At 38.0% G+C, this 14,489-nt stretch overlaps 1 protein-coding gene across 2 annotated transcripts in view; it reads right to left on the bottom strand.

Annotated features, from left to right (window-relative positions):
- Positions 1 to 715: 715 nt before the first annotated feature.
- GXYLT1 (glucoside xylosyltransferase 1) overlaps positions 716 to 14,489 on the bottom strand; it is a 35,941-nt gene continuing 22,167 nt past the window's right edge. For both annotated transcript variants that reach the window (XM_054989401.1, XM_054989402.1), the window contains 4 exons: positions 13,435 to 13,686; positions 8,392 to 8,515; positions 4,993 to 5,165; positions 716 to 3,069 (listed from right to left, as the gene is read on the bottom strand). In XM_054989401.1, the coding sequence (XP_054845376.1) occupies positions 2,908 to 3,069; positions 4,993 to 5,165; positions 8,392 to 8,515; positions 13,435 to 13,686 (711 nt within the window). In that variant the 3' untranslated portion in view covers positions 716 to 2,907. The remainder of the gene's footprint in view (positions 3,070 to 4,992; positions 5,166 to 8,391; positions 8,516 to 13,434; positions 13,687 to 14,489) is intronic.

Raw genomic sequence — 14,489 nt, 5'->3', positions numbered from 1 at the left:
CAGATAGTGATCAACCAGTTGCCCTGGAGGATAAGTAATGGTGCACAGAGGCCTCTCCCTGTAGTTGCCTCCTAGCACTGGTACACAGAGGTTTATGACTTCTGAATAGAGGGAATGGAATTTCCCTTTAACCATTGCAGCTAGCGGCAGCCATTGATGGACACATCCTGCAAAAATTTACTTAATTCCCATTTAAAGCTATCTATGCTATTGCCCATCACTATATTCACTGGCAGTAAATCTTACATTGTAATTACTTTGTGAGTGAACATGTGCTTCTTTTATTAACTATTTTGGGGTTTCTCTAAGTTCTAATGTAAGTCAAGTATGAGGAGTGCATTATGGAGAACTGCTTTCATCTAAAGAAAAACCAGGGAAAGTTCTGGTGCACATTTCAAAATATGTATGCGTACTCACCAGCCGTTCCAGATTGTGTCTACCATTTGTAATATTTTCCTAATATAAAACTTTTTAGAATTATCTTAGAATTTTCAGAACTTTTCCTCACTATATGATCCTATAAACTAGTTTCTCTAGGTAGTTTCCACCCTTCCTACAGCTCTCTCTGTTTATGTGAAGGTACAGCTAAATATGAATATTTGGGAGCGAACTAAAGGTTTCCATTAGAAGGAATCTGAGCTATTCCATTCAGACGGCAACTTTTTTTTGCTGTAAGTAAAAGCAGCTAGTTAGATGTGAAAAGAAGAACAGACAGTAATATAAAACCAGTTTATGTAAAAATAAGTATAACAATTATTTGCATGGAAGTCAGCCTCCAATTCTGTTCATTTTCTAAAAGTACTGACATATTCAAATATATTTAAGAAAAGTTACAGTATGACTCCATGAAAATGTCTTATGTATATCCAAGTTAACAATATTAAAATGAGGTTTCTTTTTTTTTCTTCATGCAAGACAAACAGGGTAATGGTCAGTTCCAATAATGCAGGTTGGCATCTTTGGATCGGATCAAAACTTCCACAAATGGAGTTAGTTAACAGAAGTGATTTTTATTACCTTCTTGCCTTTGAACAGCCATTATTGATGGTCACAGGGCCCTACAGAACAATATGTCATGTGTTCAGGGGAACTGAATGGAGAATAAGCAGAAAGCCCTCATCTCTGGTGTAAGCTTGCTCTTTTCACACAATAGCGGGAATTTCAGCAAACTTCCCCCTGATATAGCCCCTCAGTCACATGACCTTGTTCCTGAAGATTCTCTAACCCTCAGCAGTGGCTGACTGCGATCCCAGTGGAATGCTGAGAAAGGATAAATGGAACCGATAAACAGACATTTGTCATCAGACATTTTTTCAAAATAGTAAAGTGTGCTTTGTTCACTATTTTAAAAACAGTTAAGAATTGCAGGATGCACAGTAATTAAGGTTTGTTCACATCAGTTTTGGCAACTGAACAGACAACTCATACTGCGGTGTGAAGTTTATTGTTCTACAGGGACTTGCATAATTATAACAGTGGAGGTTGTACATCTCAGCATGGCCAAGGAATGACCTTTCCTTCTTCTCAAATTTTTGGGGCCCTGAACTTCCAACAGCAGGGAATGCCGTTCAAGTGCTTAAAGATCAAATGCCAACTTCACTCCCACTACAGAAGTATAACTCAAATGTTATAAGATGCTATTTTACAGTAATGACTAAGATTAGACACAACAAACAATATAAACAGAAAGCTGCTTAACAGTGCCACTGAAATAACTATGAAACCACTGAAATCAGAGGTTTGCAACAACAAAGATTCTGGCCAAAATTTTAAAGCTTTGTTGCCAAATGTGCATTATCTATTTGGTAAGCAAAAAAAAAATCCAAATAGTACTTCTCTATGATTAAACCTATTGTATACTGATTCTGATGAATAAGAATGTACTAGGTTGTCACTATTAGGCTTCAGATACCTATTCATAATAAGCAATAGTTTATTTCACATTTTCCTTTCCAGAATGACTAGAAAAGTCACATGAAGATGTACTTCAATTTATTAAAAACTGTAGTGAAAAGTATACCTATCATATTCATCCTTAATTTTTAAAAATACAGCAAAGGGAATTTTGGCCTCATGTTAAGCTCTGGGCAGGATCTAAAGAACCACACAAACTGCTCATGGTTCTTAATTTGTTTTTCCAAACTGCATGAAAATTTGCTTTTGATACTAATAGGGTTTTAAAACTATGAAAGTCTAAAAAAATTGTAATAACCCCCACATGCTAGTTCTTGAGTGTGCTTATGTACTCTTCAAATTCCCATCATCCTTTTCATAGCAATGTTTCATTAACTATGGGAGAGGGATACATTTATTTCCACTAGTTATTCTCACTTTAAGTGGAAGTCCTGGTTATACTTGTGCAGGTTATATATAACATGATTGTCAAAATATTTTAAAATATAAAAAAGGCACATATAGATTGTCTAAACTTATATCACATTCCTTTAAAAACAGAATAACTTCTGACATCTGTAAACAATTTGTTCTCACATTTTTAAAGTGAGGTTAGTGCTGTCTCCATTATTGCTACATTCACAGTCTAGCAAAATTTTAGAATAGGTATAACTAAAGTATAAAGTCATACCTGAAGTGTAGAAACCTTCATTTTGTCTTAAATCTTTTGAGGTTTACAAACAAGTTGCGTAAAATAAACCTGAATACAAACATGAATAACTTATTCACTGTGATGAATATCTGTACTAACTGAACTTCAAGCATTCTCTGCAGTATTTTTTTTTTCCTGCATGCGCAGCATCTTCATTTTGTTCACACTGGGAGACGTTTCTGGACACATGACTAACAACTGATTAGAGCATTATGCGACTTCTTGCATGAATATCCTTCAGGCATCATATATTCTCCCATATCTGTGTTCTTTAATTCAGCCGTCTGGAGAGCCTGTAATGATCACCTTTCCTTAGATCTTCTATCATAAATGTCCCTTATGCTTTTTGTTAGCTGCTTTATGAACACTTTGTATATTCTTCCGCAGTAAGTGTGCTGTGTCTTTTGTAGTTCCAGTTCAAGGGGTAGCAGCAAGGAATGTACCAGGTCATTACCAAATGAATACTGGAAGAAAAAAAATAGAAATGCTATATGGATACAGTTCTTAAGGTCTTAATAACAGCGCTAGTTTTTCAAACCTGTTTTGAAAATGCTTTCCAATTTTGCATAAAGAATTCAGCTTAATGGAAGACTCTCTCTAAATATGGTTAATGGACAGGACCAGTAAAAACTTGACAGTATGTTTAATACAATACAATATACAAAATCCTCTCCTGGCAAGTTTGTAATATATTTCCATTACTCAAAACATCCAATTACTGTCAACTAAAAAATGAATGCAAAATGTTTTCACCTAGGCGGGGAAAAAAGCTCTTCACATAACCATTCAGGCAAACAAATTTAAAAATGAGCATCAGACACCTAAATTAATGGGTTAATTTACATGATCACACGCCTGCCATGTTGCAGCTTTTGGCCTGAAATGGGTATAATTATCTCCATCTGCCATTCTTTAACATAATATATAGCTCTTACTGAGTTGAAACAGTAGGAAAAGAGTAATCTATAGTACTATTAAAGATGGGGCAGTTTCATTAAACTGAATTATGAACAAGCACCTACAGTATTTAATGGAAACCTGAAGTAAAAACAGCCATTAATCCATTGTTACAGGTTATTTTACTATGTATTTTCTAAAAAAGCGATATGCAAACTCAACATTTCAAAATAAAATAATTTTGCTAATCTTGTTCACATCAGGTCAGTATTGATCTACATCTTTTCTGTGCCTTATGCATAAACAAAACTGATCGTAAATAAAGTTGAGAGATTTTCTTTTCTTAATATTTTTCTGGCAATACTCTAAGGAGCAAAGAAATTGTATTTTTATGAGACCACATTTTCTTTCAGTGTAGTGTATCCTCAGACCCCCAAAAGTACTTTTCTTCATTTTTATACCTTTATGACAAGATGCAACAAAGCACCATTAAAATATACTATTGATTTTTGAAGGTTATATACAAGATAGGATGCACCATTAAAATAAGCAACATTGCTTGCATTTTACAGTTCTTCAGTGAGAATGCTGAAATACTGATAAATAGTTTATTAGAAACCTTATTTGCAGAATATGGAAGCTGAACAATTATGCCAGGCATGAAAGATTTCCACAGGCTTTTACACATTATAAATTGCACAAATCAAATCAACTAAATTACACAGAATAAGAATTCGAAAAGATAACAAAACTGAACTTTGTAGTTTTCGTTACTTGTTTTAGCAAAATGTGAGAGAAATTATTCACAGCTGTTCTAGTTGCCCACACTGTGGCCCTGCCAGTGTAGCTTTCATAACTGCAAGCACTTTGATGAGAGGGAGTCTTGTGACTACAGCACTATGCCGGATGCCCCACTGAAATTCTGGGGAGGGGGACTGCTGAGGCAAGTTGTGTACTCATTACACTGAAGTTTAGATTTAAATAAGCTGAAGAACAACCAGAATTTAAGCAAAGTATGATTGCAACATCCAAGATCATGAATATATCTCAATCTTTCCTTCTCAAATCTGATAATGAGAAACCAGTATCACAGCAAGTTTTGGTAGCCTTTGGCATACCTTGCAAACTTCAGACACCCGACCCGACTACATCATTACCTTTCAGAAACTATCCAACACTTATATACAAGCTGTTCTTGGACAATAATCATGCCATCATAAGCAAAGCCACACCCATAGAAGGCTGCTGTCTTCAATCTAAGGGTAGAACTCTTCTTAGGATGGCACTGTAAAAGTTTTTTTTTTTTTTTGTTCCCTGCAATTTCAGCACAAATGTTTTGGAATTCTCACTTAAACACGTTAACTGAGGTTTTAAAAGAGCGCTGCCTAAAAAAAGATGCTATTAAAATTCAAAGGGATAGGTTCATCCCCCAAATTAAAAGTGTATAAAGAAATTAAAACCAATATGTAAATAAGACTACAAAGGCTTACATATTTTATTGCTTCATACACAGCCTGAAAAGCAGGTTGTTTGTCATCATGATAAACGCCTCTGTTTCCATGAAGGATAAATATTCCTGCTTTTTCAGCCTCCTGACAATTACTTCCATAAATGCAATGGTCTGGACGATAGTTCCACTGGCAAGGAAACACAAACAGGCTTTCTGTACAGAAAATAAACAAACACATACAAAACGTGATTAGCGGGAAATTTATTAATTATACTTTCCATTACTTTCATTTACCTTGTAAAGGCTCAAAAAGGAACCTGAAACATACTCACCCCGAAGCCTTAACAATTTGACAGATATACAGCATCCACAAGCCCCATAATAACGAGAACTTAGATTTTAGGTAGTTAGTTTTAATTTAATTTAATTTATTGAATTTCTAACCCACCCTCCCTGCAAGTGGGCTCAAGGCAGGTAACAACATTGTTAAAATGCAACAACAATAAATACAATATAAAATTAATAATATAGTACTAAGTACAAAATACAATTTAAAACCATAAACCATCCAACAGCAGCAAGGTGGTAGTAGTAGTAGTAGTAGTAGTAGTAGTAGTAACAACAACATTCGATTTATATACCACCCTTCAGGACAACTTAATGCCCACTCAGAGCGGTTTACAAAGTATGTCATTATTATCCCCACAACAAAACACCCTGTGAGGTGGGTGGGGCTGAGAGAGTTCCAAAGAGCTGTGTGACTAGCCCAAGGTCACCCAGCTGGCTTCAAGTGGAGGAATGGGGAATCAAACCCAGTTTCTCCAGATTAGAGTCCTGCGCTCTTAACCACTACACCAAACTGGCTCTCAGTAAAACAATACACCTATTCAACAATCAGAAAGGGTAGAGCAGGCAGGTTATAGATGTATCAGATAAATAGCGGACCAAAGCCACAACAGAGAGGCCGATTAGGTAGCCCGCCCAAACCTCAACTATTACCATAGGACTGGTGGAACATCTCTGTCTTACGGACCTGGCGGAACTGTAATAAGTCCCACAGGGAAGAGAGAGTTTCACCAGGCCAGTGCTGAAAAAGCCCTAGCCCTAGTTGAGGCTAGGTGAACATTCTTTGGGCTAGGGACCACCAAAAGCTATTGATCAGCTGAGCAAAGAGCTCTCCAGGGAACATATGGCAAGAGGTGGTCCCGCAGGTAGACAAATATAGTAATGAATGAATTCTTAACATAATATAAACTGCTACATCTTTGATTTTTGATAGTACAAGATTTTTAATTTAGTGTATTTGAAAATTTTTAGCATAGTAAATTGTCCCCTTGGATTTCAGTGTTCACATCTGCAGTAAGAGAACTGGTACCTTAGGTAAGACAGAGTAATAGAGAATGCTTCAGATAGCTGATTTGGACCATTATGTCAATTTAGTTAAAAATAGAAAAATAATAGAATACAGCTCTGCATTTGCTTGAATCACAGGAGCTATTATAGTGTTTCAGTATTTACAAATCATAAGCCTGATTATGGCAAAATTTGTAAAGGAGAAGTTTGCAGAGAACCGACCCCCTTTGAAGCACTGTTTATTACGAACTAGCAACAACACCCGTTGTGTTTAACAATACAACATGCTCTAGTGGGGCCTTGTGAGGGTATGTGCTGTCCAGCAGCATCCCTTTGCTCCACAGCAGGCTGATTTTGGCCTCAAACGGGCCAAAATCGGGCTGCTGTGGAGCGTGGGAGCACTCCAGGGCTTGTCGCGCCACCCTGGCAGCGTTCCTGAGCTCCGCACCAGTCCAATTCAGCCTCAAATGGGTGGAAATTGGGCTGGTGCAGAGTGCAGGAGGACCTCAGGGCCCGTCGTGCTGCCCCAGCAGTGTCCATGCGCTCTGCACTGACCCGAAGTGAAATTGGATCAGGGCGGAGCACAGGAGTACTCCAGGGCCTGTCGTGCCATCCCAGCAGCGTTCCTGCACTCTAAAGCGGTCCGATTTGGCCTCAAACGGGCAGAAATTGGGCCAGTGCAGAGCACAGCACTCTAGGGCCTATCATGCCGTCCCGACAGCATTCCTATACTCTGTACTGGCCTTATTTGGCCTCAAGCAGGCGGAAATCAGGCCGGTGCGGAGTGCAGGAGCACTCCAGGACCTGTCGTGCTGCCCCAGCAGCATTCCTGCACTCTGCACCAGCCTGGGTGGAAATTGGACCGGTGTGGCCCAATCAGGCCACGCCAGGCCTTCCTGCAGCTACTGCAGAGCCCTGGGAGGGGTGCGCCAGCCCTCCCTGCTCCTTCCTAAGCAAGCCATATTAGTGATGACTCTTTATCCTGGTGCAGCCCAGAGTGTGCCTGCACGGGGATAAAAACTGAGTCATCACAAACAGCTTGCCTTTTATATAGTAGGATGGTAAAACCTCTTTTTTTAAGGGTAAACCTCTCGCTAGAATAAATAAGATGTGGAAAATAAAAAATATATACAAAAGGAGAGCCTTCATGGACAAAATTAAGGGGTATTATTTGCTTGTAAGACTCACAGCTTTGCAAAAAAAACCCAAACTAAAATAAAATTGGAAAGATACTGAATGTATATTTTGCTCAGTGAATATCCTAGCTATTGATTATATTGTATTCACCTGCAGTGTATAATCTGACTCAGCTCTCAGTGGGAAAGGCAGACTATGCATAAATAATAATAATATATGACAAGATGTAATAATCTGTATGGAACAGACTATGTAAAATAAGATACAGTCTATCAGCTTGTTGATAGAATAGCATTGAAGAGCAACAGTAATTACAGATAATAGTGAATAATATTTCTCCCAAGAAGGAAAAGGATGAGGCATTTATTTATGTTTTATTATACATACTTTCATATAGTTTGTCATCTCTCTTATTTTTATTTTGTCTGTATCAGAGCAATTGCTAAGAGCTTTATTTTTTTTTAAAAAAGGACTGGAACATTTTATTTTTGATGAAGACAACCAAAGTAAGAAATTCACTAATACCACCCTTCAAAGACTACTGTATCTACTCACTGGAATCTATTCCATGCAAAGGCTCTCCTGACCTTGAAAGGCACGGTATTTACCAAATAAATATGCAGTCCACATTGTCTCAATAATATTCAAGGAACATTAATTAGGGTTTACAGTAGGTGATGTTTGTGGAGGATTTCTGGTTCTAAGACCTCTGAGCTCAACCTTTTGACAAATTCAATTGCCCAGCCTGCTGTGCACCTCGACTGTTGATTTAACATTTTGCAAGAGCTGTGCTACATAACTGAGTATGATACTAAAAACAGAGAGCCTTTCAATGAATAAATAATACATAATTTTTTAAAAAATAAAACATTCTGTGGATCAAGTACTGATAACTTACTGAGATGACGATTTAAATACCATGCTAAGAAGCTTTAGAAAAGCATATTACCTGGATTATGGGAAAACATGATGTTCAGAAGATCCTGATCACCCCATGTTATATTCAACTTGTATTTTTTTAGCAGTGGCATAAGAATTTCTTCCCACCGTAACCGTGCTGTTGTCATATCATTCTACACCATACAAAGCAAACACCAAGAGAGGATAAAGTAGAGTAACAACAACAACAACATTCGATTTATATACCGCCCTTCAGGACAACTTAATGCCCACTCAGAGCGGTTTTACACACTATGGAAACTTTAACTTCGTATTTATTTGAGTGTACTGAGATTGACTGGCAGGCAATGGCGCACCACTTCTGGTTTTCTGTTGCCTTGAAAGTCCCATGAGGGGTTGCCATAGATCACCTGCAATTCAATGGCACCTTACACACACCCATTTAGACTGGTTAACTTTCTGTTGAAGACCGGCAGTGCTGAATGTTTACATTGCTTGAAAGACAAGTATTTCATGAATTATGAATAAATAGTATAATTATAAAAACAAATATCATAAAACACTTATAAATAAATACAAATTTTAAGGTGAAATAAAAACAAAATATCATTTCTAAACTAAAATTAACTGTTTTTAAAATACAAAACACATATACCAAAACACACTGTGGCTACTTAAGAATCACTCTAGGCATAAGAACAAGAAAGGTTACCAGTCCTTCATTCAAAATAGACCTTTATGTCACAAGTTCTTTGAGCAGTGTGTTAAACTACACCTGGAAACAACTGTCACATGCCCCATATAAGTAGTTAACTGCAAGATTACCACATAAAATTAATAATACACCAAAGAAAATAAGCATTACAATATATTCCGATTTCAGTTACACTGACTAAATTTAGGAGATTTTAAAAGCAGGTCTTGGATTTCAATGAAGTAGAAGAATGCAAGACTCTTTCTCCAAAAATTCAGAAAAACCGGTGCCACCATGAATATTTACTATCTAGACAGATAGATCCTGTCTAAAATGTCCATGCATGGAAACATAGCGCCCTCCCCTCCACAGACTGAAACCTCTTCCAAAATGGTGCTCTTTGATAACAGGGGACATCAAAAGTAGCATACAACAGTGGCAGGGGGTGGGCAATAGAAGGTCTGCTATGGGAGGGGGGAACAGTGAAAGTTATCCCCCCCCCCCGCAACAGGTGTGGATCCTTGATGGGATCCAACCTATGAATTCCTAGAGACCATCACTGGGGGCGGTGAGGTAGCTGTGAATTTCCTGCATTGCGCAGGGTGTTGGACTAGATGACACTTAGGATACCTTCCAGCTCTACATTAATTTCCTGTCTTATGTGCAATCTCTAAAAGCATCAGAATGACCAGTAAAGAACCCTACTAGCGTGCAAATTAGAAATCTCCATTAGAAATTGGGATTCTATATCGTCTTTTAATCGGACATTAGAAAAAGTGCATTATGTCAGGTTTCAACAAACCCCAGGCACTAAGTCACAATGGCGACCACGAGTTTGCTCTTGGCAACTAGAGCTGCAGATCAGGGGCCCCCTACTGCTCTCAGAGGAACAGGAAGGGTAATAGCCAGGGCAATGGCAGCAGGCAAAGTGGAGGGGTGGCAGAGCCAAGCACCACTATGAAAGCAAAGCAATCCTTCCTCACTACCCTGGCACTACCCTGACCACCTCTCAGCTGGGCAAACTTCTCCAGCCACTTCCAAGCTGCTTGTTGCAGTAAACATTTGCCTTTTTTGCTGCAGTGGAACCTCTTTATAAACCCTGGCAAAGCTGCCAGATAACCTCCTCCAGGTTCCAAGGTGGTATTACTCAAGTAACAGACTCCTATATGAAAATATACTTATAAAACTAGTACAAGTCTCAGCAGATCTAAAGCATAAGAAAACAATAAAGCTACCCTGTCTAGCTGTTACAGTTAGTACCTGGAGCTGAGCTTGAACTTCACTTCAAAACACGCAGAGGGCTGATTAGGAGCAGGGCTTTCCAAGCCAGCAGCCTGTAACTTCTTGATAGAGTTACAGTAGCTGCCTGACAGAGATTTGTAGGCCACAGGACAAAGTCACATGGTATCGGCATAGGAAGCACCAAAGCCAAAGCACAGAGGTACCAAGGCACCCCCAAGCTGGGACCCTAGGCCAATTACAACTTTCTGACTGGTATTAACAAATAGGTGGTCCAGCTTCTGGTAACTTTCAAGAGCTTTCACATTAGTGCTCATTTCTCCCCCTTCCCAGCTCTGAAATTAATTCGTGCTGCTTTCCTGGCTAAAAGGTCTTGACTAGGTAACAGGAAGAGAACATCTCTATCCAGACGCACCTAACTAGCAGGACAGAGCTGTTAATTGTCCTGTTAAGATTTGATGGAACAGGACTCTTGTTGCATCACAGCCTGCATTACATGTTACGACAAGTATGTATGTTTGAAATTAGTGTGGATCTGCAAAAAAGTTGTGCCCATCCTTGGCAGTGCAACACCCACTGAATGATTAAATTTTCAGCTTGAAGGTGATCTAGGACATACTCCTACAAGCTTTTCAGCTGTTGGAGTGGCCCAGAGCACTCTTTAATCCACTCCACCTGATTTGCTATCTCAGCTTCTTGGAAAACAGGAATCCAGCCATTATCATACATGCTCTGATTACATTCTGAATGGGAGTCAGTGGTGTAGTGGTTAAGGGTGTGGGACTCTAATTTGGAGAACCGGGTTTGATTCCTTACTCCTCCACTTGAAGCCAGCTGGGTGACCTTGGGCTAGTCATGGCTCTCTGGAGCTCTCTCAGCCCCACCCACCTCACAGGGTGTTTTGTTGTGGGGATAATAATGGCATACTTTGTAAACCGCTCTGAGTGGGCATTAAGTTGTCCTGAAGGGCAGTATATAAATCGAATGTTGTTGTTGTTATTATTAATGCAGGTGTGCCCAGAAACACTATTCAGAAGTTATTAACAAAAGTGAAGCAGGCCATACCCTGCTTAGAGCCACAAGATATGAGCAAGCAAAACTACTTTTCGTGCATTTATATTCGATTACTATGATTTTCTGGGCATAATTCATTATGGTTGTTATTACCTACAAAACTTCAGTCCAGCGTACTGTAAAACTCTGTCTGCCTCCTTTTGGCTATGTGTCTCATCGACTTGATTTATTATGTTGATGGGAAGGTGGGCCACAGCATTCTACATTACAACCTCTCTCTGGAACTCTCTCTAAATTAAAAGCCACTTAAGTTAGTCACTGCCTGATTTTAGGAAGCTAAAAGGCTTCCACCTTTAGGCAGGCTTTCAGACTATGAGCAGGTTTGTTTTAAGACACTATTTTTTCTAGCATGACTAATATTCTACATTGTTTTGAACAACCCCCCTGCCCTCAGATAGCTCAGGAGAGTTTTGAAGAATAAATTCGTCTGTGTAAAACACTGTAGTTGACTCGTTTAAGGCAAAAAGAAGCTCTTGTAGCAACTTAAGTTATGTTCCTAAACGAAAAGTTATCCTGGATGGTTTTCCATTCCTAGTTACAAACAGAAATGACTGTTTGTCCGAACAGACCTATAAAAAAGCAATTCTTATCAATTCTTCACACAATGGCCAGCTAGCCTGAGTTTGAAGCAATTTTTTCCACAGAGACAAGAATGTATTAATTACAGTATATTTCATAGGCCGATGGCAAAATAATGGACTCATTTTGTTCCACTGCTGCTTAATTACTTGTAAATCCAAAGGCCTAGTAAACAGTATGAAATGAAAAGGGTGGACTGTAAAAAGCCAAAACTAAAATGTTCAGAAATTAAGAATGAACACCAGCATTCAAGAATCAACTAATTGTAAAGATTTCTATTTCAATTACTTTAAAAAGTATTTTCTTTTGTGATGTTTAAGTGCTATCAGTAACTAACATTCTTTATAGATTTGGGATACAATTTATGGGTACAAGGTTGAAAAGTCAGTAATACTGTAATGGTTAAATAAAATGTTGGTTTATATAGCAAGAGAGAATATTTTCAGGGGAAACAGAATAATAGATTGTGTTTAAGAGTAATCAACTGATTACTAAATATCACTGGATAAATTGTTCTTAGTATGCAATAGACTTCATCAGGAATTACTTATTCCAAATGACAGAACATTTAGTTTAGTCATGATATACTTTAAAAACATTAATATATGAAAGTGTAATGTTTTGCTGTTTTCTCGCTTTCTTCTGCAAACCTGATAAGTTACAAGCAGATTACCAGCACTAATCACAAAGTGCAGACATGTGTCTTGAGTATTCTTAAAAATTTCACTATCTAGCACTATGAGAAATAAACATAATTCTTATCATTTAAATCAGTATATAAACTGATCGAATAAGCAGCTTTAAAAGCATCACACTTTATAGCAGTGTTTTAACAGAAATTGGAAGTCTGTAGCAAGCAGTCCAGTAACGCCACCTTCTGGTCTGCTTGTCTTCCACACTTACATCACAACTAAAATAAAACAAGGGAAAAGCAAAAGGCTTCTCACAGGAGAATGTAAGTAGCATGCAAAAAAATTTTTGACAATGTAAAGTATAGTTAAAGATATTTTCTAAGTTCTGATTTCCTTTTCCCAGTTCTCTTCATCTGACAATATGACAGTATGTGTGCATGCTTAGGATAAATTTTATAAAATCGGAGCCCAGTTCTGAGAGACTTCTTAGTCTAAGGTTAAATTTCCCCTACCAGTTGGCTGCTCAGCCCACAATCCTTAATACACAGGAAAGATTTAAAAAGGAGAGGCAGTTGTCTTCCTGATCCTCCTTTCTTGGAAGAAAAGGGACATTCTCTGCATCCCACACGATAGCTTTTGGGACTGTTCTGGGGCAGATAATCAGGGTCCTGGCCCCTTGCTCCCAAATTGTGGCAATTCTATCCAGAGGATCTGGGGACAACGCATGCTACACCGGCCTCATTTAATGCAGGACCACACACCATGCTCCTTCAATAAAGTAAGAGTGCTCAGTGAAAGAGAATGCATTCAAATGGTGATGTTTAACATATCCTTTTAGCCTGTATATGAAATGGTTATGATAGCGTATACATACCTTGAAATATTTTCTTCTTATACGGGTCATATTCATTAACATTACTCCAGAATTTATTCCAGTTTTTCCATAATATGGATGCCTAGCAAAGCGATTATACCATCCAATACGAGGCTCCTCATGCTCTGGTGCCATTGCAGCAATTTGAGAAGAATTAAATTTTTTCAAAAAAGACCAAATATCATCAACAGGTCTTAAAAACAAGATGTCTGTATCAACATATAGCAAAGAGTCCACATCTTTGAGAATCAACTGTAAAGGAAAGATTTTTGTAAACACGTATTAGGTCAAATGCGGATCAATCTCTGAAAGACATCTTAAACAGTGAACTACTGTATAAGTGAAACATCCATTCATCACAATGGACAGCTTTAAGTTAGCTGATTTTCACACTGATTTTCACAGGCTAATACAAGCAATTTCGGATTGTATTCACTGTGCACTAAAATTTAACATTATGCAGAAAGAAAAACAAGAATCAATCTTTTATGATGCTGAATTAAGCTATTTCAGGTTACTTATTCCATATTTTTAAATTTCATTGCTTTTTAAATCATTTTTAATTTTATAAGTCGCTCAGAGAGAGACAGACACATTTCTAAGTAAATCAATAGAAGTGTGTTCTCATACCAAAGGTAGACAATTTTTAAGTTTTTGAGCATTATGAAGAAACATAAATACAAAGTTTAACGAAGACACATAATTTCCCTCCTTGCCCTGATGTTATTCACATGTTTTGATCTCCCTGTACATGCCTTATAATAGCTAGTCACACATACATGCAGGTATACACATATTCCACATATCCTGATATGCATATTTCCTACTTGTAGTATACATAAACACCGTAAAGGTCCAACATGCAACCAGACGTATTTCCTCTCTTACATGAAAAGAGGAGAAAAGTTCTGTATCAAAACTGAATTGAATTTCAACTGCTATATGTTCATCCGGCAAAGTTTCCCTTTTGCCAAGCAGTGAAAGCTTTCACCTGCTGAGAGCCCAAATTGTTATGCTCTGAAACACATACACCTTAATATAGTGCATTAAATGAC

This window comes from Eublepharis macularius, chromosome 9, assembly GCF_028583425.1.
Source record: "Eublepharis macularius isolate TG4126 chromosome 9, MPM_Emac_v1.0, whole genome shotgun sequence".
Lineage (NCBI taxonomy): Eukaryota > Metazoa > Chordata > Lepidosauria > Squamata > Eublepharidae > Eublepharis > Eublepharis macularius.
Note: the sequence above shows the minus strand (reverse complement) of the source record. Positions and strands in the feature narration are given on the sequence as shown.